Source organism: Zootoca vivipara, chromosome 8, assembly GCF_963506605.1.
Source record: "Zootoca vivipara chromosome 8, rZooViv1.1, whole genome shotgun sequence".
In the NCBI taxonomy this organism is placed as follows: domain Eukaryota; kingdom Metazoa; phylum Chordata; class Lepidosauria; order Squamata; family Lacertidae; genus Zootoca; species Zootoca vivipara.
In genome coordinates this window covers 13,176,230-13,203,499 of record NC_083283.1, presented here as the reverse complement: position 1 = coordinate 13,203,499, position 27,270 = coordinate 13,176,230, and the positions used below count along the sequence as shown (strand labels likewise).

The following is a 27,270-nucleotide window of genomic DNA, read 5'->3' as shown; positions in this document are numbered from 1 at the left end:
CCCTGAAGAGTAGGACATTTAAGCAGATGAGGGGAGGCAGGGACCAGTTTCAGCAACTGCTTCACAGGGACAAGACTGACCCAAAAAGAGCTGCTGTGCTCATTAGGCATGACACTCCTGTGCTGATCCTGGTTTCTTTGCTTTCTAATAAAGAGTTAACTCCACTTAGTTTGTGTGATTTACTGCTGGCTCTCTTCTGACACTGGGCATGACCGCTCCACCCTACGTAACCTTTTTGCACTGTGGGAAGGCATGAATGTAACCAGAAATTTCCCTGTGATTAGGACAGCTTGGTGGTGCAGCTGAATGCACTTAAACCCTGCCCTGCTTGATCCAGACCTTTGCAATAAATATGTGAAGGTCAGGAGTGGAGGGTGCAGGCTGCTGCATGTGGAAATGTTGGGAGCACATGTCTTGCTCCTGTGTGTTCAGGGTGAACGTCTGAAGAGAACAATGCAGAACAGGCGAGCCTAGAACACAGAAAGCTGCCTTAGGCCGAATCAGACCAGTATAAGGCCAGTCACCGTTTTGTGAGCCTCATCCCTTCTATCCCCACATCTGAAATACAGAGGACGATAACCTGGCCTACCTTGCAGGATTGTTGCAATTGCAAGTATTTGTACAGAAATGAATTGTGCACCTGCTAAGTGCTTTTCTTACCCCCGTTGAAGGTTCTCTTCTGGGGTCTCCGTGAACTGAAGAAAGTGCAGCTCCTTTCTGTGGATCGCCCACAAGTTCTCATTGAATGTGCCAGCAAAGGGGTGAAATCATGTGTCATCCAGAGCTACAAAAACAATCCAAATTTCAATATTCAGGCAGACTGGTTTGAAGTGGTAAGTATGTTTAACTTGCTGCTGCTCCGACTCCCCCTTTCTTCTCTCCCCCCCCCCCCCAAAAAAACAAGCAGCAGAGTAAAGTTTGGGGATAACCCATGGGATAGTTAAGAGCCAGCCAGGATGCAGTTAAAGAAGGTGCTGGTTTTTTCTTCTTCTTCAGAATTGGGGCTGGGGAGATGGTGGTTCCAATTTTAGCGCAGCCCACAGGCTGACTTAGGACCAATCATCACCTCTAAACTTAAAGCTTTCTCAATGGGTTCTTGTGAGGATAAACTGGGGGGGGGGTCTCATATATTCATCCTAGGGATGAGTGAGAAATGTAAGTTTACATTTCAATAAGAAACTGCCTAATTTGCATTTCTTAAGCATATAGAAGAACCAAAACGCAGCTATCCTTTTAAGTTTGCACATCTCCAAGTTTCACGATAGAGTTCTCAAACCAAACAATATGCACAAAAAATGTGTGTATTGGGGGAAGTGTGCAGGAAAGCTGTGCATATATTAGTGAAAGCAACATCCAAAATACATTATACTATACAAGGGCAGATTGCTTGCAAAAATGTGCATATTCTGGCTTGCAAAAATGTGCATATTCGTCAAAACGGCATCCAAAAATGTCTTTATTAGGAGTAACCTGCACTAACATGCTGGTGAATTTTTATAAGGATTTGTTCTTATTGTAAATTGCTTGCAGACATTTGGGAGTTACCAAGAGGTGGCGGGCCCTTTCTTCAATGGGGCTTGTGAATTAATAGATCAAATCAGAGTTATCCCGCTAGATTTTGCAAAGAGCAAAATATGGCGTTCCTTGGGTGCAACAGGAACAAGAATACTCTAGAAACATTTAAGATGACAGCTTTGCTAAAGCTAAACAGGTGAGGATGGGAGGTCATTGGGAGCCCTGTGTGAAGAATATATAAAAAGAAACATCTACAGGTAAGTGGAATTTCTCGAGGCACAACACACAAATTTTCGTCAATTTGAAAGATCCTGAAGAGGCCAAATTTCCATGAAATTTGAAACAACAACACCTCAATTCAGTTAGCGAAGCCAAAGTTCCAGGGGATTATAGTGTATTTCTCTACATTAGATAGCTGCTACATCTAGGATTAAAACAAAATTATCAATGGGGCCAGTGAGTAAATTCTGGTAACCACCATATCAGAAGACAAAGAATGGATTATTATTGGATCTTGTCCTTTCTCCTCTGCTAGGAGCTGCCTGAGAACGAACTGCTGCACCCACCTCTTAGCATCTGTGTAGTTGACTGGAGAGCCTTTGGACGCAGCACTTTGGTTGGAACCCACACCATCAATTGCCTGAAGCAGTTTCTGTATAAGCCTAAAGAACTGCCTGCCCCACCAGCAAAAGAGTCCAACATTGTGGAAATCGACAAAGGTAAGAAGCATTGAGCGTTTGCGTCCAAGGGGCTTCTATTCATATGAGTGAATGAGTTTATATTTATATGAGTCTTAAATATGATATGAGCAAGCTCGCATAGAAAACATCTGCATGGTTTTATAGCTTAGTTTATTGCTGGGGGATGGGGGGGGGAATCAAGTTATAGACCAAAGGCGATCGATATAGCCTGGCAATAATGGGTACAGTAATTGGTTGTGGTCCACCATAGGATTTTGATTTTATTTATTCAGTTTGTATACTACCCGTCATCCGAAGATCTCAAGGCGGTTCACAGAATAAAAATACAAAATGAAAACACAAAATACATCGTAAGAACAAGCGCAAAACGAAACAATAGCCTTCCTCCCACAAACACATATAAACGGGCCTTAGAATGTTAATCAGCCAAAGGCCTGGATGAACAGGAACGTTTTCGCCTGGTGCTTAAAGGTGTATAATAATCATTATTATTATTCCACAAATGGAATTTTGTGGAGCATTCCACAAATGGAGAGCCACTGCAGAGCCCCTCACTATCACTGTGTGTGAGCCAAGAAATTTCTTTCATTGATATCTCCCATAATTCTTCAGCAGCCTTTTCACACTCATTATCATTGACATTTATTGAATCCTACAAAGCATTAAAACGCCCCTTGCTATGCAGGCATAAACTCTCAGGTTTAATCCTTGGGATTTCTTCTTCTTCTTCTTCTTCTTCTTCTATTATTGTTATTATTATTATTATTATTATTATTATTATTCCCCACCCATCTGGCTGGGTTTCCCCAGCCACTCTGGGCAGCTTACCAAAGGCAACCCTGTTTAGGGAAGTTTTTAATCTGTGATATTTTAATGTATTTTGGTATTTGTCGGAAGCTGCCCAGAGTGGCGGGGGAAACCCAGCCAGATGGGCGGGTTATAAATAATTAATAATAATAATAATAATAATAATAAACATAATAAAACATCAAACAGCCCTGTCAGGCAGCGCTGAAAGATCTTGACAGAAGAGCAGAAGAAGAGCATGGCTGGATCAGGCCAAAGACTCATCTCATCCGTCTTCTCACAGTGGCCAACCAGAAGCCTATAGGAAGCCCACAAGCTGGGCCTGAGCATTGAGAGGCATACTGCCTCTGACAAGAGGAGACAGAACACATCCATTATAACTGGTAGCAATTGATAGAGTGGGTCCTCCATTTTTCTCTAGTACAGTGTCTGATTCTCAATATAATGCAGCTTTGAGAAGGCCCACAGCTTGCTGAGAGAGAGCCCACTGGGTGAGCCACCACAATAACGAGTGTTTCTGGTTTCCAGCTTCACCCGCTCCAGCACAACTTCAGTCACCTCAGCCTGGAGAGTCTTCAGCAGATCATGTCTATATTGACGTGGAACATGGTGAGCCAGTGTTTGCCGTGCCAGAGCCAGAGCCATCGGCTCCATCGCCTCTGCCAGCACCTTCACTGAAACCGGCTTCTCCTCCTACCTCGGCACCTGCAAAGGACGAGAAGCAAAAAGTAGGTAGCATTGCAGTAGCTGGCTGGCTTCATCCTGGAGCTCTGGGATAGTACATTTTCTTCCGTATTGATTGAACTAATACAGTGGTACCTCAACTTACTAACGACTCGACAACCGAATTTTTCGACTTACGAATGGGGCAAATGGCCGCACACTTACGAATTTCTCGATATCCAAATGGAAACCGCGGCGGTTTTAGATAGGGTTTTTTTGACTTACGAATTTTTAGATGGGGTTGCTTCGACTTACGAATTTTTCTGTTTCCAATGCATTCCTATGGGAAATCGCGTTTCCAATGGTGCTTTTCTACTTGCGAATTTTTCAACCTACGAAGGTGCCTTCAGAACGGTGCCTTCAGAAATTCTTAAGTCGAGGCACCAGTGTACTCTGTTAATATTGCGTTGCATATTAATGAATGGCCATGACTAGGACTCAAAGGCAGTACCAACTGCAGCTCTCCTTCTCAACATTAAGAAGCAACCGGAGCCTGTAACTAGGGAAAGGAGTCTGGACCACAAAAGAGAAAATATGCTATTTCATATTCATTCAGCAAGGCAACATCTCCCACTAGGTCTTAGTATAATGAATCTGCACACAGGGGCCCAGTTATAGCAGGGGATAATTCACAAAACCGTGGAGCTGTTTCTGAGAGGTCATCTATGACATTACTGTGACTTTATTGAATTGTATTAATCATTTTGATGAATATGTTGTTGTTTGATTTATTTATATATATGCGATGCTGCTTAATAGTATAGTGAGTGTAATGGTGGTTTTTTTTAATGCTTTTGTGATTATTGTGAGCCGCTTTGAGAACATCATTTGCTGCTGAAAAGCAGAATAGAAAGATTAAATCAAATCAAATCTAGTCCATCTCCCTGCTCATGCAGAAACTAGGGTTGCCAGACTCAATAGAGGACAGGACTTCTGTGCCTTTAATTGCCCTGCTCTCTTTTGAGTCTGGATACCTTAAAGAGAAACCAGCAGACCCTTTGCTTGGAGCCAGTGTGGTGTAGTGGTTAAGAGCGGTAGACTCGTAATCTGGGGAACTGGGCTCGCGTCTCTGCTCCTCCACATGCAGCTGCTGGGTGACCTTGGGCTAGTCACACTTCTTTGAAGTCTCTCAGCCCCACTCACCTCACAGAGTGTCTGTTGTGGGGGAGGAGGGGAAAGGAGATTGTTACCTGCTTTGAGACTCCTTCGGGTAGTGATAAAGCGGGATATCAAATCCAAAGTTCTTCTTCTTCTTTCTTCTTCTTTCTTCTTCTTCTTCTTCTTCGAAATTAAACAAAGGGTCCGCTGGTTTCTCTTTAAGGTTGCCAGACTCAAAAGAGAGCAGGGCAATTAAAGCCACAGAAGTCCTGTCCTCTATTGAGTCTGGCAACCCTAGCAGAAACTCTAGTACTAGAGCAGGCATCCCCAAACTGCGGCCCTCCAGATGTTTTGGCCTACAAGGTCAGGGGACCAGTGGTCAGGGATGATGGGAATTGTAGTCCAAAACATCTTTTTTTTTAACCAATAAATTTTTTATTGATTTTCCATTTTCAGCAACTTATACATTACATATTAGTCCAAACAATACATAGCTGTCTCCAGCTCGGACTTCCCCCCACCCCACCAACAGGTATATTAGTTCTCACTTCTCGCGTATTTCAACTATTCTTGATAATCAACAATGAAGAATTTAACTCATTACCGCCAACGTTTTCATTCCATTATAGTTCTTTCTTGCATATTCTACAAACTTACTCCATTCTCTATGGAATTTCACGTCACCCTGATCCCTTATTCTATAGGTTAGCTTAGCCATTTCCATCAAGTCTAATAGCTTCGTTTGCCATTCCGTAATCTGGGGTACCTCTTCTAACTTCCATTTTTGGGCGATTAGTAGCCTCGCGGCCACTGTGGCATACAAGAAAAATCGCTGGTCAATTTTTTTAATTTCGTTATCTAACAGCCCCAATAAAAAGGCTTCAGGTTTTTTCTTGAAGGTGTACCTAAGTATCTTTTTGAGTTCATTATAAACCGCTTCCCAAAAGTTTTTTATCTTAGGACACCCCCACCACATATGAAAAAATTCTCCGTTAGCTGTTTTACATTTCCAACAAGCCTTATTATGCAGTCTGTACATTTTGGCTAATTTGACCGGGGTTAAGTACCAGCGATAGGTCATCTTCATAACGTTTTCCTTTAAGGCTGTACAGGCAGTAAATTTTAAATTTTCCTGCCACAGTTTTTCCCATGCCTCCATTTCTATATTATGCCCAATATCAATTGCCCATTTTATCATTGATTCCTTCACTGCCTCGTCCATTGTGTGCCAATCTAGCAGTAGGTTATACATTTTAGACAACATTTTTTGGTTGCTTCCCAAAAGTTCAATTTGAAATTTAGATTTCTTTTCTTCAAAGCCCAAATTCTTCCTATCCTTCATAAACAAATCATTGATTTGGTGATATTGTATCCATCCTGCCAGCCTGTCCTTTATTTGTTCATATGTCTTCAATTTGAATCCTTCTTTGGATTTAGTCACTATTTCCTCATATGTTAACCCCTTTTTATCCATGTTAATTTTCTGAATTGCCAACACATTAGCCGGCGCTACCCACCAAGGTGTTTTTTTCTCAAGCAAGGCTTTGTTCCTTTCCCACACCTCGTAGATTGGGCCTCTGAAGATGTGGTGCAAGAAACCTCTGTGTGCTTTGACTTTCCCCTGGCATAGGTAAGCATGCCAGCCGAACCTGTTAGGATACCCTTCCAGATCAAGGATGTCCGTATTTTCTAGTAGGATCCAGTCCTTAAGCCAGCAGAGGCAAGATGCCTCGTAATAAAGTCTCAGCTCCGGCATCGCAAATCCTCCCCTCTCTTTCTTGTCCACTAGAATTTTCATTTTGATTCTCGGTTTCTTTCCCACCCAAACGAATCTTGATAACATTTTCTGCCACTCTTTAAATCGACCAATTCCTTTAATTATTGGTATATTTTGAAAGAGAAATAAAAATCTAGGGAGAACATTCATTTTTATTGCAGCGATTCTTCCCATAAAAGAGAGTTTTAAATTTCGCCATTTTTCCAAATCTTTTTTAATTTCCTTCCAAATGTTATCATAATTATCTTCGAATAGATTGATATTTTTGGTGGACAGCCAGATTCCTAAATATTTTACTCTTTTCGTTACCTCAATTCCAATCATCTTTTCCAATTGTTCAATTTCTTCTCTTCTCATATTTTTCACCAATACTTTCGTCTTTATCTTATTAATTTTGAATCCCGCCACCCTTCCGAATTCTTCTATAATTTTAAGTGCTTCCGGCAGACTTTCCTCTGGATGTTCGACTGTTAGAGCCAGATCGTCTGCAAAAGCCTTGAGCTTGAATTCCTTCTTCCCGACCTTGACCCCCTTCACTTGCGACGATTCTCTTAACTGGTTATTTAGGACTTCAAGTATCGTTATAAATAACAAAGGTGATAATGGGCAACCTTGCCTAGTGCCCTTAGAGATGTCAAATGTGTCTGTCAGGTTATTATTTATCACCAGTTTGGCTTTTTGCTCGGTATATATTGCATTGATGCCTCTTAGAAAAGTGACCCCCACGCCCAGTTTCTCTAGATTTTTAAGCATGAAATACCAAGAGACGTTGTCGAACGCCTTCTCGGCGTCGACAAACATGAGCGCCGCCTGTTTTTCGTTTCGGACTTCTAAATAATCAATGATATTTACAATATTTCTGATGTTATTTCTCATCTGGCGACCTGGCAAGAAGCCTGCCTGATCTGTGTGGATAATTGTGTTCAAAACCTCTTTCAATCTTTGCGACAAAATGTCTGCAAAGATTTTATAGTCGTTGTTTAAGAGGGATATGGGTCTGTAATTTTTGACATTTAAAGGGTCAGTGTCTTTTTTCGGGATCAATGTAACGTAAGCTTCTTTCCAGGTGTTTGGTATAATGCCACGTTCTAAGATGTTATTCATAACTTTGCATAGTACTGGTGCCAACTGTCCGGATAACATTTTATAATACTTGGCAGTGATGCCGTCCGGGCCTGGTGCTTTGCCCGCTTTCATCCTCTTTATCGCTTTCTCGGTTTCCTCAACTGTTATTACTCTATTTAGAAACTCTCTCCTTTCTGAAGGTATCGGCTGTAGACTATGTTGTTTAATATAATTCTCAATTTTAGTTTTGTCTTCTCTTTCCTTCCTATATAATCCTTTATAAAATCTCTGGAATACCTTTCTTATCTCCTTGGGGTCATCTATTTCTTCTCCCTCCTCTTTTATCTTGTTAATTAAATTTTGCTTCTGCCGCATCTTAATTTGCCATGCTAATAATTTGCCTGATTTGTTTGCTAATTCAAAAATTTTTTGTCTCATCCATTTAATTTTCCATTCTACTTCTTGATTTACCAGCATTGAGAATTGTGTCTGTAACCTCCTAATATTCTGTTTTATATCTTCATCTTTTGGCTTTATGATTAACAATTTTTCATTTTCCATCAACTGCCTCAGAATTTCCTCTCTCTTTTCTCCCCTTTCCTTTATTTTGTGGCTGTTTTTCTGTATCATATACCCCCGCATAACGGCTTTGCTGGCATCCCAGACAATATCAATGGGTGTTTCTTTGTTTAAATTCCATTTGAGGTAATCATTAATTGTCTCTTTGGCTCCTTCTACAATTTGGCTATCATTGAAGAGGGTTTCATTCATTCGCCACCTAAAATTAGATTTGTCTTTTAATTTAAGCTCCACATACACCGAATTATGGTCTGAAAAGGTTCTTGGGAGAATGTCTGATTTTGATATTCTAGGGATCAGTTCATTTGAGATCCAAATGTAATCAATTCTTCCCGAACTTTGATTCGGTTCTGAGAAGAACGTAAATTGTTTGGTGGTTGGGTTTTTGAATCGCCAAATGTCTGTTAATCCCAGCATATCTACTAATTCGAAAAAGGATTTCGGTAATTTACCCTCTGCTTTATCTTTCCTTTTCGTTGATCTGTCTAAATCCGGCATGACGACTCCGTTGCAATCTCCCATAAGGATAAGTTTGGTATCCAGGTATTCCATAAGTATCTCTTTTAGTTTTGTGTAGAATTCCGCTTTCTTGTCGTTAGGCGCATGTATCCCAACCACTACTATCTTTTCTCCTTGAACCTTAATTTGAACAATCAGAATCCTCCCCTTCTCGTCTTTAAATAATGTTTTGGCTTCATACTTCTCCTTGATATACATAACAACCCCCTGCTTTTTAGTTACATCTGAGGCCACAAATTCATTTCCCAATCTTTTATTTATCAAAATTCGATTATGTTTTTTAGCGATATGGGTTTCTTGTAGACAAATTAGATCAAGATTTTGTTTTTTCAAAATATGTTCAATTTTATTTCGTTTCTTTTTGTCGTTAAGACCATTTACATTCCAGGATAGAACTTTCAAGATCATTTTGGTAAAAAAAGGTTTAAAAAAACTTTGTCTAGTTAGCAATTAAGGCTCTTTGTCACTTTCCGGTTGTTCCTCTTCTTGATGTTGTTCTGCGTCTTCGTCTTCTTTGTCTGATCCCTCCTTTATCTCGTCTTGCTCTGAGGTTGGATTTGTTTGCTCTGGTTTCCCCAGGAATTTATAATATTTTCTAGCAAATTTATCTAAATCGTGTGGGTTCATCAGCATGAAACGTTTGCTCTTGTAATAAAAGATAATTCCCTGGGGGTATTCCCAACGGTAGGGGATGCCGTTCTTGTTCAGGAGTCCCGCTAGTTCTTTATAAACTTCTCTTTTTTTCAAGAACCTTGCCGGGATTTCTTTAAAGATGATGATTGTCTTTCCATCGATACGTAGACTGTTGGTAAAACTCATTCTTAAGATTTTATTTTTCATGTCCATTGAATTGAACATGACTAAGCAGTCGCCCGGCAGTTTTTTTGCTTTTGCTTTTGCTGACTTGACCTTAATCCTGAAAGTGTTTCCTATAGTGCAGTCAACCTCCTCCTCTTTCAGGTCAAGCCACATCGCCAGATTATTTACTAGCTTTGCTCTGATATCTTCATGGGCCTCTTCCGGTATCCCTCTAAATTTCAAGTTTAATTGTTTTTGTCTCATTTCTAGCAGGGCAATATTATCCAACAAATCTTCCTGGAGTTTACTGATATCTAGTAGGTCTTCTTTCATTTTCTCGGTTTCTTTCTTTGTATCTTTGAGATCTTTCTGAGTTTTCTTTAATGAATCTTCCATCGTCTTAGATCTAACAGAAAGGTCTTTGACTTCTCCTACTAGCCCCTCAAACTTTTTGTCAAGCGCTTCTTGTACTTCGGTCAACTTTTTGTCAATGTATAACTCATTTTGTTTAAATTCCTTTCTAATTTCTGTCATTAAGTTGTCGTAATCCTTTATTTCTCTCCCTTCTTTTCCATTTTCCTGTCTTGATAGACGTCTTTCTGTAGATCCTGAAGCTCCTTTCTTTGCCGTTCCCGCCATTCTGTGCACCTGTATTTAAAAAAAATAAAAAAATAAAAAAAGAGGGAGAAAAAAAGGAAGAAGAAGAAGAAGAAAATAGGGGGGGAGAGGAAAAAAAACCGAAAAAGAAAATAAGAAAGAAGAAGAGAAAAAAAAGGGGAGGGGGAGGGGGGAGGTAGACAGGTATTTGGTATGTGGGGGGGGGGTAATATGGGGGGTAATATGGGGTAGATTAATAGGCTTAGCTTAGAATACCAGTGGGTGGATATTTGAGGGTAAATGGGAGTAATTAGTTCAGTAATATATACTTTGCATCAGAATATTTTTATACAATGCAATAAAGAAAAAATAATATTAATGTTGTTGACCAGGTAGACTGCTTTGGAAGTTCGGTGCAGTGATTTTAAGTATCAGCCTGGCACTAGAAAGGTAACACAGTTAGTTGTACTGCTGAACCAGTAGCTTCCTGTATTTGGCTCCAGAAACAGAGAAGCAAAGAAGTTTCACTTTCAGTTTCAGCCACGCGTCGTCATCCAAGGTCCGCAGAGCATTAAACAAAATGGAGCTAGGCTGTGCTGTCCCACAAAATGGAGATATTTCCACTCACCCCTCCAGTCAGACAAAGAAATGGGGGGAGGAAAAAGACGTAATTCAAATCTGCATCAGGGTCGATAGTCCTCCCAGGTGGGCGATAAAACACTCCGGTTAAGGCGTTCTAAAGGGTAGTAAGGCTGTTGCGATGAAGGCTCCGCAATTCAGCTCTTCCGATAATAATGGAGAGGAGAAAACGTGTCCCCGCGTCTCCGCTGACCGCCAATTTGAGGGGAGCCTCCTTTTTCAAGGGAGGGGGTAGCTATCGCCTTCACGGTGCTCAAAAAAAAAAAAGAAGGTCCACAAAAAGGGCTCGTACCTAGCTGCCTGATTAAGTTCGTATTAGATGCGCTGCACACAAATCAGTTCAAAATGGAGGAATGCAAAGAAGCAGAGTGCCTGCCTCCCCAACCCATAGAACGCAGGTAGGGCTGACGGAAATTCTTTCTCACCCTTGGATCCGGCAAATTCTATCTCTGCAGTCTCTTTTGCCCCAGAGCTTTGTGTAAAAATACAAAGTTACTGGGGACTTAGTATAACGTTCGCTGAGCGGATACTGTATCTCTTTTCATTCTCTTTCCACATTGTAACGCCGAACGCCATTTTCCTCCCCGCTGCTGGGATGGACTCCCTCTTTACATCCCAGCCTTTTCCGAATTAAATGATCCAAATTCTCAGCTCGTTATTCCCTCTATAGCTTCTTAATTCGGTTCAACTTCAGATCAGGAAGCTTACCGCTTTCTTCTGAAGCTTGAGGCTTCGCGTTGCAGGGCTTGCATTACCTCCCCTCCGTGTCCACAGCTCCGATCCCGTTTTCTAGGTTTTAAAGTCACGACCCAGAGCGCAGGAGAGCTTCCAGGACACTGCCGGGTACACCTCCTTTCAGGGCAACCCCCTGAAGTACCGGGGCTCGCGTAGCCTTCGCGAAACCCCTTAAAAAAGCTCCGCAACGCTCGAGACCCCCCGGAGGGTTGTCTCGCGCTTCTGCTATGATGGCCGCGGCAAACCGGAAGCTGGGAATTGTAGTCCAAAACATCTGGAAGGCCGAAGTCTGGGGGTGTCTGTACTAGAGTATTCCCCTGATGCCTGTAACAAGGGAGACTCCACCATTGTCTAAGCCACCCTGTTCCAGCTCTGAAAAACTTGCAGCATTAACCTAAATACTTTGAACTGAATAACAATAGCTTACTGTCACCTTTGTAAACCAGAGATGGTCAGTCTCTGATCTTCAGGTGGCAGTAGGACCAGTTGTCCTAGAACAACATTGTGAAGGGAGCACCTCCTCAACGAGCTTTTCATTACCGAAGTGTTCAATCCATGTGGACCCAAAGCATTGTGCATGGAAACATCTGTGCTTGATCTTTTGATTCAGATATGGTCAAGTAGCTGTCTCTCCAACGCCACCATTTATCCTCAGGCTGAAATGGATCTGCAGGTCCATTCTCTCCTTCTGCCATCTTTGTAACTCCAACTCCCCCCCCCCCTTTCCAGGGCTCAAGGAAATCAACTCGACGCTCCACCAAGAGGAAAAAGAGGACCATAGCTGATGAATCGGCTGAAAATGTTATTGATTGGTGGTCAAAGTATTACGCCTCTGTACAAAAAGGACAAAAGGTAGGGAGTACAGTTTGTGACTCGTCTAAAGTATGGTGTTGAATGCATCCCCCCCCCCAGAATGTATGTCTCACAAGTCATGATGCTTTGGCCTGTGTGCTAAGCATGCATGTATGTACATTAGTGCACACAGGCACACATAAATGTATCTAACCACTGAAGACAGCACTTCATGGGCTGGATGAAACTGTCTGTGGCCAACAAAATAGGCCACACTAAACCTGTTAATAGCCATTGGTGTGCCACGGGATTCTTTTACTTTTTGCATTGAGAGTGTTTCAGCATCTGTTATGTACTGAGCTGAATCCTAGAACAATAGGATTCAGAATCAGCGGGAGCTACCCAATCCAACTCCAGGTGGAAGTGAATCCGCAACCTGATTGGCCTGCTGGAGCAGCCAATCAGGCGGCTGGCAGAAGTGAATCTGCTACCTGATTGGCCTGTAGGAGCAGCCAATCAGGCTGCAGGCAGAAGTCAATCCACAATATAATTGGCCCACAGGTGTAGCCCTGAAGTAGCCAATCACGCAAGGCCCATTGTGTAAATAATGTATATAAGCAGATGGTTTTGGGAAAAGAGCCATTCGTCTTCTCTTCTTCTCCTTGATGAATATGAGCTGAATAAAGAGCATGAAATTCACTCTCGACTCCGAGTATATTTCACTGGCGACGAGGATGGGATCCTGCTGAGCTGACCGCCACCACGCACTGCACCGCAGCACCGCCACCTGCTGCACCGCTGCATCGCACCGTGCATCCAGGCTTCAGCTCCAGGACCCAAGGAACCCAGAATGGCAACCGACAGCAGCTTCTTGCCATTCAAACCAGCATCAGGAGACTGGGAAGGGTACGCCGCCCGTTTCAACTTCCTCCTGCAAGCGAAAGAAGTCACCAACGATGCCATGAAGAGGGCGACATTCTTCAGCGTCTGTGGAGAGGAGACGTTTGAAATCGCCCGGGCTCTCCTTGCACCTAGAGATGTCGCTACCGTCTCTTACAAAACAATAATGGAACGGCTGAAGGAGCACTTTTCACCACAGCCCTCGGTGGTAGCTTGCCGAAATGCCTTCTACGCAAAGCGGCAAGCCCCAGGGGAAACCATAACTGGGTTTGTGACCTCCCTCCGCCAAGCCGCCCGGTTATGCAACTTCTCAGAGTTGGAGAACATGCTTCGTGACCGCCTCGTCGGTGGCCTGAGGGACGAGATGTTGCAACGACGCCTCTACGCCAAAAAAGACCTCACGTTCCAGATTGCTCTGGAGGAAGCCCTGGCAACCGAAGCCGCCGAGAGGTCAACGCAAGAGGCACGACCGGCCCCGCCATCCCAACCGAGGGTCTACCACGAAGACCTCACCGACGAATCCGAATCTGACAGGGAGGAAGTACACCGAGTACAGCGGCGCACTCAAGCAGCACACACACCACAGCAGCCTCGACGAGAAGGAGGGAACTGTGCAAGCTGCGGGGAGAACCACGAGAGGAGGACCTGTCGTTTCCGCAACACAGAGTGCAGGCAGTGCAGAAAATTGGGACACATCGCCCGGGTGTGTCGGGCTCGACTCACCCGTCGACAAGCATCAGATGACCGATCCAGGAGCCCCAGGTCACACGGCACCATGCACCAAGGCAACTCGACGGAGATCACGGACTACCAGGTATTCCAGTTGCCCCATCCCAGCACAGAGAAAATTTATATAGAGGTACAGATAGAGGGAGCCCCATGCCGCATGGAGCTGGACACGGGTTCAACTCTATCCATAATCTCGGCCCGAACATTAAGGGAACTGTGCCCTAATGGGGGTCCCAAACTAAGGCCGGCCCCATTCACCCTCCGGGACTTCCAGAAACGTAAGGTCCCTACAATGGGGGTGGGGACCTTCAGGGTGCAATATCGAGGGCGAAAGCAACAATTGGACTTGCTGGTAGTTAAGGGCCCCTACGTTAGCTTACTGGGACTGGCATGGTTTGGACCTCTGGGGCTAGCCGTTACCGGGGTGAACCGCACTAGCTTACAAGTGGACGTGGACGCCATATGCAAAGAGTTTCCAGGGGTTTTCGATGGGGCATTGGGACGATATACAGGACCCCCCATTGCCCTACAGCTAGACCCCGCTGTACGACCCATCAGGCACAAGGCCCGCCGGGTCCCGTTCGCCCTGAAACCCCGCATAGACGAGGAATTGGACCGGCTCGTGGAGCAAGGAGTGCTGGAGCCGGTGCCCAACGCCCCCTGGGAAACTCCAATTGTCACACCCGTCAAGCCTAACGGTTCGGTCCGCATCTGTGCAGACTACAAATGCACCATAAACAAGGCTCTCACGGCCCATGCATACCCAGTGCCAGTGGTCAGCCATGTCCTCGCCACCCTGGCTGGGTCAAAAATCTTTGGCAAACTGGACTTGGCCCAAGCGTATCAACAGTTGCCTGTGGACGAAGCCACAGCAGAGGCTCAGACGATTGTGACGCACAGAGGGGCATTCAGAGTAAAGCGGCTGCAATTTGGCGTTAGCGTGGCACCAGGCATATTCCAGAATCTAATGGACTCTCTCCTTAAAGGGATTCCTGGCGTCACCCCCTTCTTCGATGATGTACTGATCGCCGGGCCCACACCAGAGGAATTTGAGGACCGCCTCCGCTCCGTCCTGTACCGTTTCCAGACGGCGGGCCTCAAGGTGAAGCGGGAAAAGTGTTTACTGGGAGTGCCGCAGGTGGACTTTCTGGGATTTAAGGTGGACGCAGAAGGGGTCCATCCAACCGGTGACAAGGTACGGGCCATTTGTGAGGCCCCAGCGCCCAAGAGCAAGCCCGAACTTCAGTCATTCTTGGGACTATTGAACTTTTACCATGCCTTCCTTCCCCATAAGGCAGCGGTAGCGGAGCCCCTACACAGACTCCTAGATAAAAGGGCCCCTTGGGTGTGGGGCCAGCAACAAAGGGCCGCATTCCAGGCAGTCAAGGACTTGCTCGTCTCGAACTCGGTCTTGGCACACTTCGACGAGAGGCTGCCAGTGGTGCTGGCATGCGACGCCTCTCCCTATGGCATCGGCGCTGTCCTGGGACACCAACTCCCGGATGGAAGAGAGGTGCCGGTGGCATACTTCTCCCAGACGCTTGCTGCAGCCGAACGAAACTACTCACAGATTGACAAGGAGGGTCTGGCAATCGTGAAGGGCGTAAAAAAATTCCATGATTTCTTGTACGGGCGGCCCTTTACCATAGTGACTGACCACAAGCCGTTGCTTGGCCTGTTTGCCCCCGAGAAGCAGACCCCCCAAGTGTTGTCTCCACGTGTCCTCAGGTGGTCAATTTTCCTTGCCGGCTACCAGTATGCACTAATCCACCGCCCTGGGAAGGCGATGGGCCACGCAGACGCACTCAGCAGGCTACCACTACCAGAAACAGGCCCCGACCCAGCGCCTGCGCAAGAGGTTATGACCCTGGAGCTGCTTCCCGACCGACCCATTCAGGCACAAGAAGTTGCGCACCATTCCACAAAAGATAGGGTCATCTCCCGGGTCCTGGACTGGGTGTGGCGAGGATGGCCCAGCAGCAGCCCCGGGCCAGAATTCGCTGGCTACACAAACCGCAAACATGAACTGTCGGCCCACAAGGGGTGCCTGTTATGGGGAAGCAGGGTCGTTGTTCCCCAGCCCCTCCGCAAAAGGGTCCTCACAGCCCTACACGAGACACACCCAGGGGTAGTGAGGATGAAGGCCCTTGCCAGGAGTTATGTGTGGTGGCCGGGGATTGACAGAGAGATAGAGGCCTGGGTCCAACACTGCCAGACCTGCCAAGAATCCCGCCCGGATCCCCCAAGGGCCCCAGTCCAGCCCTGGGAGTCCGCCCGACATCCATGGTCACGCTTGCACGTGGACTTCGCTGGCCCCTTCCAGGGAAAAACATTCTTCATAGTGGTGGATTCCTACACCAAATGGCTGGAGGTCGCACTGGTACCGTCCACTTCTACGGCGCCAGCCATCCGGGTACTACGTTAGCTGTTTTCAACCCACGGGCTCCCTGACACTCTCGTCTCGGACAATGGAACCGCATTCACGTCAGAGGAGTTCCAGACCTTCACAGCGCAGAACGCCATCCGCCACATCCGCTCAGCACCATTCCACCCTGCCACCAATGGCCAAGCGGAGCGCATGGTGCGGACCACCAAGGACAGCCTCCGCCGCATAACACAAGGGGACTGGGAATACCGCCTTGCCGCATTTCTTCTAGCACAGCACAGCACCCCAAGCACAACGACGGGCCGGAGCCCAGCTGAACTACTCATGGGCCGGCGCCTTGCAACTAGACTGGACCGACTTCACCCCGACAGAGCTCAGGATGAGGTAGTGGTGGGGAAAGGCAGGAACCCCCGGACATTTGTGGCCCAGGACCCAGTGTATGCAAAGAATTTTGGGGCAGGCCCAGCATGGGTACCCGCCACAGTCACCAAGGTGACCGGTCCCGTGTCGTACGAGGTACTAACGGAAGGGGGGCAATGTTGGCGCCGCCACTGCGACCAGCTACGGCGACGATTCCCAGGAGGAACCCAGGAGGAGAGCGGGACAGAGGGGTCCCAAGGGGACAGCAGGGCAGTGAGGCCTGTAGAGCGAGAGGGGTGGGCAGGGGAAGCAGAAGCAGTAGGCACAGAGGGGCGCCCCGAGGCTGGAAGGACACCGGAACCAGAGTCACAACCTAGTGGTTCAGTGGCGCCAGACCAGACAGCCCCGGCACAGCCAGCAGCCTCGGAACACGAGCCAGAACCAGAACCCCTGACCAAGGAACACCCCAGGCCACAACGCACACGGAGGCGGCCAGCAGACCTTGGGGACTACGAATGCAACTTCCCGGGCAGGACTGGAACTTAGAGGGGAGGGGTGTTATGTACTGAGCTGAATCCTAGAACAATAGGATTCAGAATCAGCGGGAGCTACCCAATCCAACTCCAGGTGGAAGTGAATCCGCAACCTGATTGGCCTGCTGGAGCAGCCAATCAGGCGGCTGGCAGAAGTGAATCTGCTACCTGATTGGCCTGTAGGAGCAGCCAATCAGGCTGCAGGCAGAAGTCAATCCACAATATAATTGGCCCACAGGTGTAGCCCTGAAGTAGCCAATCACGCAAGGCCCATTGTGTAAATAATGTATATAAGCAGATGGTTTTGGGAAAAGAGCCATTCGTCTTCTCTTCTTCTCCTTGATGAATATGAGCTGAATAAAGAGCATGAAATTCACTCTCGACTCCGAGTATATTTCAGCATCACTAACTATGAATCTCCAGGGGGAAATTTAAAAAAACAAAAATCTGGAACATGGAAATGAGGGGTGCAATCTTTCTCTTCTTAAAAGGAGGGAAGCAAATTGACTTCTACTTAACAAGAGTCGAGATATTAAAGTGGCTTGCTCTTTATTGTTCCATTTATGCAAGTTTCTGCCTACCTGTTGTTGTTTTTTAAAAAAACACCTCTTAATTTATTTTGAAAGGCAAAAGTGCTCGATTTCAATGAAGGAAGGCCAGGAAACGGTGAGTATCTACATTTGCATTTTTGTTTCTCTTTCTTGGTTCATGATGAAAGCTGCCCAGTTTGATTTCATCTTACTGTTTGCGAATGGCCCAGATACTAAGCATCCCTTGTGGGAACAAAAGGGCTCTTTCTGTATGCAGAAAAGCTTTCGGTCCAGTAGAGGCTCCAGCTACGAAGGGGAAGAGCCCATTTTTGCTGATATCCTCCTAACTCCTGCAGTTTTCCGTACCACCTCCCCACTGTGCCAGAGGATCTGGCAACTGTTCAGAGCACATTTTCATCCCGCACTGGCAGCTGGTGGGCGGGAGAAGAATAATGAAAAATCGCCTCCTTCCCTTCACTTAGTGGGAGCAGAGTTCAGAGTTCTGCTTGTGGCAACAGCTGGTCTGAGCCATTATGTGCACTTTACAGATCAGTCTGGTGTTTTGTGCAATGTAACCCAGACAAACCTGGTGTCTTGCGCATGTTTTCACCTTGTGTGTAAGGTAAAATGTAAAAGGTAAAGGAGGTGAGACTATGGGGTTGCGGTGCTCATCTCGCTTTCAGGCTGAGGGAGCTGGCGTTTGTCCACAGACCAGGGGCAGAAGAAGGGGGTGTGGTGTGGGCAGGTCGCCCCGGGTGTCACCACTGAGGGGGGGGGTGACAAAATGCCAGGCAGCACTCACTGTGGGGCCTGCAGCGCACCTGAGCCACGCGTCTCTCCTCCCCAAATCGTCCACCCGCTGCCTCCCCCCCAGCTGTAGGGCGGCTGGGTGGGAGGAGGCAGGCAGACTCCGGAGGCCCCATGGTGCACCCCGCCCCTATAGGCAGCTGGCACCGCCCCTGGGCGCACCGCCCCAGGCGCCCGAGCACCCTCCTCTAGCGGCTTCCTCCTCCTCTGCCACAGACATCTTTTCAGGTCATGTGGCCAGCATGACTAAACCGCTTCAGGTGCAACAGAACACCGTGACGGAAACCAGAGCGCACAGAAATGCTGCTTACCTTCCTGCCTCAGTGGTACCTTTTTATCTACTTGCACTGGTATGCTTTTGAGCTGCTAGGTTGGCAGGAGCTGGGACAGAGCAACGGGAGTTCACTGTTAGGTTTCTATTCCTCTCACTGTGCAGGTCACATGCCTGTGTTATGCATTCCAGCAAAGATTGTTGGAATCATGGGAGCGGAGGTTTGCTGTATTCTGCTTCCGTTTGTTTTTTCTTTCTTCAGACTTCTCTCAGCGAGAGGAGACATGTTTTCTTTTGTTCTGCCTTACGCTTAATAAAGTAGCTTTTAGTACACAACCTCAGCCCCGCTCCATCTGCGTTTTATCTCTGCTGGACTCTGGATATGTGCTCCACGACATTTGTCGTAATAAATCGCCGAAAAAGGGCTATTGGAACTCCCTAGAGCTGCACGCTGAACACTGATGGGAGAGACAGGCTGGATTCGTTCCTGCATTATGCCTGTGGATCATTCCTGCCCCCGGCTGACCCGACACTCACCCTGTCGCGGGGATTTGAACCGCCGACCTTATTGGCAAGCCCAAGAGGCTCAGTGGTTTAGACCACAATGCCACCTGCACCCTTTTACCTTTTACCATGTGCATACCGTCTCACCCACTGTGGGTCTCCTTCCTTGGAGGTTTTAAAGCAAAGGTTGAATGGCCATCTGTCATGGATGCTTTTGCTGACATTCCTGAATTGTAGGGGTTGGACTAGATGACCCTTAGATCCCTTTCAGCTCTATGATTCTAGTTTGTTCACCTCCTGTGGTTCCAATTCTGCTGAGGCCCCCCTTGGCTGCTGTTTTTATAACAATTCATGCTGTTGTTGAGACATCTAGCTTGGCTCTAAGCACAGATACACAAAGAGTCAAATAAAGCCAATATATTTCAGGGTAGGCTTTGCTGGAGATCTGGCAACTAATCTCTTGGCACACCCTGTCTTTTATAAATGTTTCTGACCCTTAATTATTTGTTTGCCTGTTTTTAAACTTAACACCATCAGTACGGCGTAGATTTGACCTAATTTGTTGCTGGCCCAAGAACTGCAGGTGAATGGAATTTCAATCATGAACTCACTGGTGTAGCAGAGCTTGCCAGAAATCTAATTATGGAGGCAATTTGTGTCTCTGCATGATTGCAGCATCTTGATAGGCCGGCAAGCTACCACGAGTCCTTTTCCCCTCTGATTGCTGCATCCGTGTCCAAAATAACTTTGCCTGTCATCTTAAAGAGAATTCTTCCGTTCAGCTGCTAGTGGGATGCAGTTTTTTCCCCTTCCGTTCTGATGAACCTGGTGGGTGGGAATTAGGATAAAGGATCCCACCTACATTTTCTAAAAATTTAAAAATAATAATAGGAAAGTACAATTGAGGCACATAGGCATTTTACACTGGTGTGGACCCTACAGGTAGACCTCTGAAATGCTACTTTAGTCTGATGCAGGGTTGTTGCCAACTAATCTGATGTTGCATCATAAAAATCTCGATACTGGTGCCAAGGGATGGGAATTAATTTGCTAAGCCTGAAGTTGGCACAGTGGATAAAAAATCATATTGATATAATTAATAGTGACGCCACCAACAATATGGAACTCCCTGCTCCTTGATATCTGGCAGACACCTTCAGTGTACTGTTTTTGGTGCTTGCTGAAAACCTTTTCATTTTTAAGCAAATTTGACATGTATTTTAATATGCAATTTTGTTTTATAATTTATATTTTCAAACTGCTGGGCTTTATTTTGAAAAGTTTTAAGCTTTCTTCTTCTTTTTACACCTGATTCTGTAATCTTGTGTATATCTTGTGTAAGCAACTTATTCAATCTTGTTAAATAAAAATAGTTTATAAATTAAAAAAAATAGGGAAACAAATAGGGAGAATTTATAGGATGTGATCATCATTGCTCCAGTGAGAACCTGATCTGCTGAAGCTAAAGAAATGGGGGGACCTGACTAGTAGCTTGAATGGGAGTTAACTGGGAAACCTATGTAAGAGATAGGATAGGATTTTTGTGGTTGTTTCGTCGTTAAGTCATGTCTGACTCTTCGTGACCCCATGGACCAGAGCACGTCAGGCACTCCTATCTTCCACTGCCTCCCACAGTTTGGTCAAACTCATGTTGGTAGCTTCGAGAACACTGTCCAACCATCACATCCTCTGTTGTCCCCTTCTCCTTGTGCCCTCCATCTTTCCCAACATCAGGGTCTTTTCCAAGGAGTCTTCTCTCCTCATGAGGTAACCAAAGTATTGGAGCCTCAGCTTCAGGATCTGTCCTTCCAGTGAGCACTCAGGGCTGATTTCCTTCAGAATGGATAGGTTTGATCTTCTAGCAGTCCATGGGACTCTCAAGAGTCTCCTCCAGCACCACAATTCAAAAGCATCAATTCTTCGGGGATCAGCCTTCTTTATGGTCCAGCTCTCACTTCCATACATCACTACTGGGAAAACCATAGCTTTAACTATACGGACCTTTGTCGGCAAGGTGATGTCTCTGCTTTTTAAGATGCTGTCTAGGTTTGTCATTGCTTTTCTCCCAAGAAGCAGGCGTCTTTTAATTTTATGACTGCTGTCAACATCTGCAGTGATCATGGAACCCAAGAAAGTAAAATCTCTCACTGGCTCCATTTCTTCCCCTTCTATTTGCCAGAAGGTGATGGGACCAATGGCCATGATCTTAGTTTTTTGGATGTTGAGCTTCAGCCCATATTTTGCACTCTCCTCTTTTGCCCTCATCATGCCATTGATTCAAAGCACATCCACCATCATCCCCAATAATCCTGGGAGCTGTAGTGTCAGGGACTGTGCTGAGGTGGGCTGCACTGAGGAGGAATGGTGGGAGCCTCCCCCTCCCCCTGCTCCTAATCCGGATCCTGAATCTTCTCAGGAGCAGGAGGACAGTATAGATTTGGAACAGTGGTTTGCAGAGGGACAAAGTTCAGAAGGCAGAAACTGGAAAATACTGGATGGGGAACAGCTAGGAGAAGAAAGACTGGAAAAGAGAGGGTTAACAGATTCACAGTCTCTAGACAGCATTCATCCCCCTTCTCCAAAGTCACGGAGAGCTCAGAAAGTGGCAGAACAGAAAGCACAGAGGGTACAAAATCAGATTACAAGACATAGGAGTGACATAGATTAATAGGGACGGAAGGGGGTGTGACACTTAATTGGGAGCACCGCCATTTCTGGAAGACTTTTTTTTGTGTTCTCACTGTAATTATTAAAGATTCTAACTGGTAAGACGTTCCTTTCATTTGATCTTTTGTTTACTGCCATGGAGGAGGAAGCCGATTCCCCGAAGCCCGACATGTACTTTGTTAAGGACGCTGGGAACTGTAGCTCTGTGAGGGGCAAACTATGGTTCCCAGGCTTCTTTGGGGTGGGGAAAATGTGATTTTTAAATGTAAGGCATGCATGCAGCCGATAACATTATTCTTTTTAAAAAAGAGTGGAAATTCAGTTGTTACAGTTCACAGGAAAGACATCCTCTTCCAACCTTAGTTCTATCATCATAGCATTGCTGCTACTATTTATTTGCTAAAATAAACAAAAAATAGGCTTGTGCTTCAGCTGCAAATGCACTTGAAGCTCCAAAGTGGTGGCAGTCTTGAGGTTCATCTTTCGATGCAGTCATTTGTAATGGTAAACAAAACAAAGCAAAACCTGTTCCATTTAATCTCTGTAGCGAAACAGACCTCTGGCCACGTAGCACTGAGCATTGAAGACGAGCCAGACAGAAAGAAAAAAGACAAGTTGCTCAAGAAGAAAGTGAAGGAGGCCCCTCCAAATCTAGCAACCCTGGAGGTAGAGTTCATTCATATTTGGAATTCGGGTTATTTTCCCAGTTTTTCCCAGTTTCCTGCTCCTGCTCATTTTACATAAATTTTTATTCTGAAACTGCTCCGTTTTCTCAATTGTGAAATGCTGATTGTTGGTCGATCTCTTCCAAAGATCTACGATGGAGATTTGGAGAGTGAATTTAACAACTTTGAAGACTGGGTGAAAACGTTTGAACTCTTCCGAGGCAAGTCCACTGATGAAGATCACAGCGACTATGAGGACAGGATCATAGGGAAGTTTAAGGTATTGTGAAAAGTACCGTGTGGAAAGAAAGAAATCCATGTTGCACAGAAATTCATTTTTACTTGGTAATATTTAAGTTTGCTAGCATTTGTGGAGCAGTGCATAGAGCAGGGGTCCCCAGACTTACCGAGCGGTGGGCCGGTGCCCGCCGCGCCGCCCGCGCGGTGGGCCGGACGGCAGGGGAGTGCGCGCGCAGCGGGCCGGAGGGCGGGGGAGTGCGCGCCCGTGCGCATGCGCACACGCACACGGGCGGAAAAAAATAGCCGAAAATCGCTTGTGCGCATGCGTATGGGCCTCCCCCGACCCGGAAGTGCACCAGAAATGACCTCTTCCGGGTCGGGAGAGGCCTGTACGCATGCGCACAAAGGATTTTCGGCGATTTTTTGCCGATTTTTTTGATTGTCGCTGCGCCGCGCGCCGTGAGAGCGGGCGGCGGCAGCGGGCGGCGGGGGTCGTCGCGGGCCGGATTGGAAGGCCGATTGGGCCGCATCCGGCCCGGGGGCCGTAGTTTGGGGACCCCTGGCATAGAGTATGGCATACATACCGGTAGTAGATTACCCAAACTTGACACATTTTGGGGGGGTGGGCAGAACCTGTGATTCTTCATTGATTGAAAAACCACGGGGTGTCTTGTTCTAAATCTAAAAAGAGGACGAGCTTTCAGTACCTCTATCATAAATTCAATTAACTCATGAAAATAGAGTTATTCCCAATTTCAGAACAACCCTCGGGCTGTTGTCTTTAGATCACTTAATTGAAATGTTAAAAATTAAGATTCTTATTACACCATAATCTGTCAACCCCAAAAGAACCAAACTGTGGCGATGTATTCAGGCCACAATACATTTAAAACACCATTATGGCACTTTAAACAGTCATAGCTTACCACCCAAAGAATCCTGGGAGCTTTAGTTTGTTAAGGATGTTAAGCAACCCCTATTTCCCTCACAGAGCCACAATTTCCAGATGTGTTTAACCAACCATCTCTCCTCTCAGGGAAGTCTGGAAATGGTAGTTCTGGGAGAGGAATAGGGATCTCCCAACAACTCTTGGGAGTACAGTGGTACCGTGGTTCTCAAACTTAATCCGTTCTGGAAGTCCATTCCAAAACCAAAGTGTTCCAAAACCAAGGCACGTTTTCCCGTAGAAAGTAATGCAAAACAGATTATTCCGTTCCAGACTTCTAAAAACAACCCCTAAAACAGCAATTTAACATGAATTTTACTATCTAACGAGACCATTGATCCATAAAATGAAAGCAATAAACAATGTACTGCAGTCACACAATCAATCAGTAGCTGAACTGGGTTCCACACAGTCACAAAAACAAACAAAGAGCCGCAAAAACAAAAACACAAAATAAATAACAAAAACAGACGGACCTCAGCGTAACACTCAAAACAGAACTGTGGCACTCAAAACGGAAGCGTGGCACTCAAATCAGAAGCGTAATGCTCAAAATGGAGCACGTTCGGCTTCTGAAAAAAGTTCGCAAACAGGAACACTTATTTCCAGGTTTGCAGTCGAAACAAAATAAAAAAATTCCTTCCAGCAGCACCTTAAAGACTAACTAAGTTTTTATTTTGGTATGAGCTTTCGTGTGCATGCACACTTCTTCAGATTCCAGGTTTGCAGTGTTTGGGTTCCAAGTTGTTTGAGTACCAAGGCATTTGAGAACCAAGGTATCACTGTAATAGCATGTGATCTTTTTTCTTTTTTAGATAAGTGTTGAATGCATGTGTTTAAAAAACACACCACTGCAAGCATGGCATTATGTCTGCCTCTGCTGATTTAGGTTTGGCACTAGGAATGATCTCTATCCATGCTGTGTATTAACAGGGCTGTTTCTGCATATACAAAAGTCCAGAAGACGGCTGCCCAGGAGACGGAGGCCAGCCGAGGATCCTGCAGGGCATCCCGCCCAACCACTCGGTGAAAGTTCTCATCAGAGTATACATTGTCGCAGTAAGTATAACTGATGGTTCTGTTAGGTGCGGCGTCTGGGGCCAAAGCCTTGGACCCTGAAGCCCAGCAGGGCATAAACAACAGGCGGCACCTGACAGGTGTGGGGACAAGCCATGACACGCTCAATGAAGCCAAGTGCTGCATTGGCCAGACTCTAGATACCTGCCAAAATGGCAGGTAGGCTGGAGCCTTGGTCAGGGCAGTGCATCGTCTGGGATTATTTATTGATTTTACTTCCCTATAAAACTATTGCAAAAAATAATAATAGTATGAGCACAGCTCAGTCTGTAGAGCGTGAGACTCTTTGTCTCAAGGTTGTGGGTTCGAGCCCCACGTTGGGCAAAAGATTCCCGCATTGCAGGGGGTTGGGCCAGAAGATGACCCTCGTGGTCCCTTCCAATTCTATAAGTCTAGGGCCTTCTGGCGGTTCCCTCGCTACGAGAAGCCAAGTTACAGGGAACCAGGCAGAGGGCCTTCTCGGTAGTGGCACCCGACCTGTGGAATGCCCTCCCACCAGAGGTCAAAGAGAACAACAACTACCAGACCTTTAGAAGGCATCTCAAGGCAACCCTGTTTAGGGAAGCTTTTAATTTTGTTGGAAGCCGCCCAGAGTGGCTGGGGAAACCCGGCCAGATGAGCGAGGTATAAATAATAAATTATTATTATTATTATTATTATTATTAGTAGTAGTAGTAGTAGTATAAGTACAGGGGACCCCCCCCCAGTTATCCTGACCAGCACTTCACCCAGTGACAGCACGAGCAGTGGGTCAGGAGGAGGGAACGGGGGATGGAGCAGAACGGAGAAAAAATTCAGTGAGGCGTCGGAGCCATGGCAACGCTCGGGAGAGCAGAAGGTGGAGGAAGGGCTCACGACATACAAGAACCTATGCGCCACTCTGGTCAGCAAGGGGAATCAGAGGCACTGCTCCTTCCGGCGCCTGGAATGAGGCGAGCGCCCAGACGTAGGGCAAGGGGGAGGCGTTTTGGGGTGCCCAGGCTATTTTGCTAGCGCCAAAGCAGACGGTCGCCATTGCCGGATTCTGAATCGGACTAGGCAGTCATGTTTTCTGATAGCTCTGCATTGTAAATAATATGCACAATAATACTCTGAAAGACAGAGCGGACTGGAGCGTCTTTACTCGAGAGTAGCCGCAACAATCCCCTGACAGCACCACTACCCCTGCCCTGGAACATATTTCAGGATTCACATAACAATTCTTCAAAGCACAGTATAGTTTACAAACAGAATAAAGAATCTTCTATTTAACGTAATATTTTATCTACCAGTCATTGTTTTTTTATATATATAATCTATATCATCATAGAATGGTTTGGTCTTCTTAGGGGAAAATAGGATCAGTGGAGAAAGATTTAACTAAATTAATTCAGAAAAATGAAATAATGGAGTCACTTGTGCTTTTTTTACTCTAGATTGGTTATATAGTTTGGGATGTATTATTTTTTCCCCCTCTTATTATAGGCATTTAATCTTAGTCCAGCTGATCCAGATGGCAAATCAGATCCTTATATTGTGCTTAGGTTGGGAAAAACAGAAATTAAAGACAGAGACAATTATATTCCAAAGCAGCTGAACCCAGTTTTTGGACGGTGAGTTTATTTTAAATTGCGTGATGTTCCGGATAGAGTGAATTAGCTGCAGACAATTTCTCCCCCCGTTATTTAGGACAAAGTGCATTTGTTAAACATTGGTGCATGTCTCTTTAGATGTTTGTGAAATTACTGATTAAATTCTTGACAATTGTGTCACATTGTCTAATTGCAAATGATTCGGCTTTCAAGTTCATCCGGCACGTCCCCAAATTAGTTTTGTGTTGCTTCATCTCTCCCCATGCAATAGCACCGATGACCTTGACCAACCATCGTCACCAAGGACGTAAGCCAAGCCTGCCACAACTATCCTATAACTAAAATGTTTAGGGCAGGTTTGCATTAGAATTGCTTCACATTTCAATCAGGATACGATTCTTAATCCAGTCTAGGGGTTTCTTTGGCCATGTAATAGGAAATAGGAAACCAAGGATATTTGTTGACTGGAGAAATGTTGGTTATTTCAGCATATCCATGTATTCGGTCGGCATGCTAATGGCTCATGCAGTAAACTGTCGGTCTGTTAGCTGATATTAATAAGCTGTGGTAGTATTCAGGAGGTCAGCAACATGGTGTCACAGAACCTCCCTTTTTTGTATATAATTTTTATTAGTTTTCCATTTAATAATATACAATCATATCATTGTTATCCACTTCGCCGCTCTGGCTCTTTAGAGCCCATCGACTTCCTTCCCTCCCGCCTTATGGCTTTCAAAAT

The 27,270-nt window shown here is 45.7% G+C and overlaps 1 protein-coding gene across 2 annotated transcripts in view; it reads left to right on the top strand.

The window, feature by feature from the left end:
* Positions 1-27,270, top strand: part of FER1L6 (fer-1 like family member 6) — a 127,472-nt gene that overhangs the window by 78,133 nt on the left and 22,069 nt on the right. For both annotated transcript variants that reach the window (XM_035125519.2, XM_035125518.2), the window contains exons 24-32: positions 672-833; positions 2,051-2,234; positions 3,552-3,751; positions 12,283-12,405; positions 17,880-17,919; positions 22,580-22,698; positions 22,846-22,977; positions 24,817-24,942; positions 26,425-26,552. In XM_035125519.2, the coding sequence (XP_034981410.2) occupies positions 672-833; positions 2,051-2,234; positions 3,552-3,751; positions 12,283-12,405; positions 17,880-17,919; positions 22,580-22,698; positions 22,846-22,977; positions 24,817-24,942; positions 26,425-26,552 (1,214 nt within the window). The remainder of the gene's footprint in view (positions 1-671; positions 834-2,050; positions 2,235-3,551; positions 3,752-12,282; positions 12,406-17,879; positions 17,920-22,579; positions 22,699-22,845; positions 22,978-24,816; positions 24,943-26,424; positions 26,553-27,270) is intronic.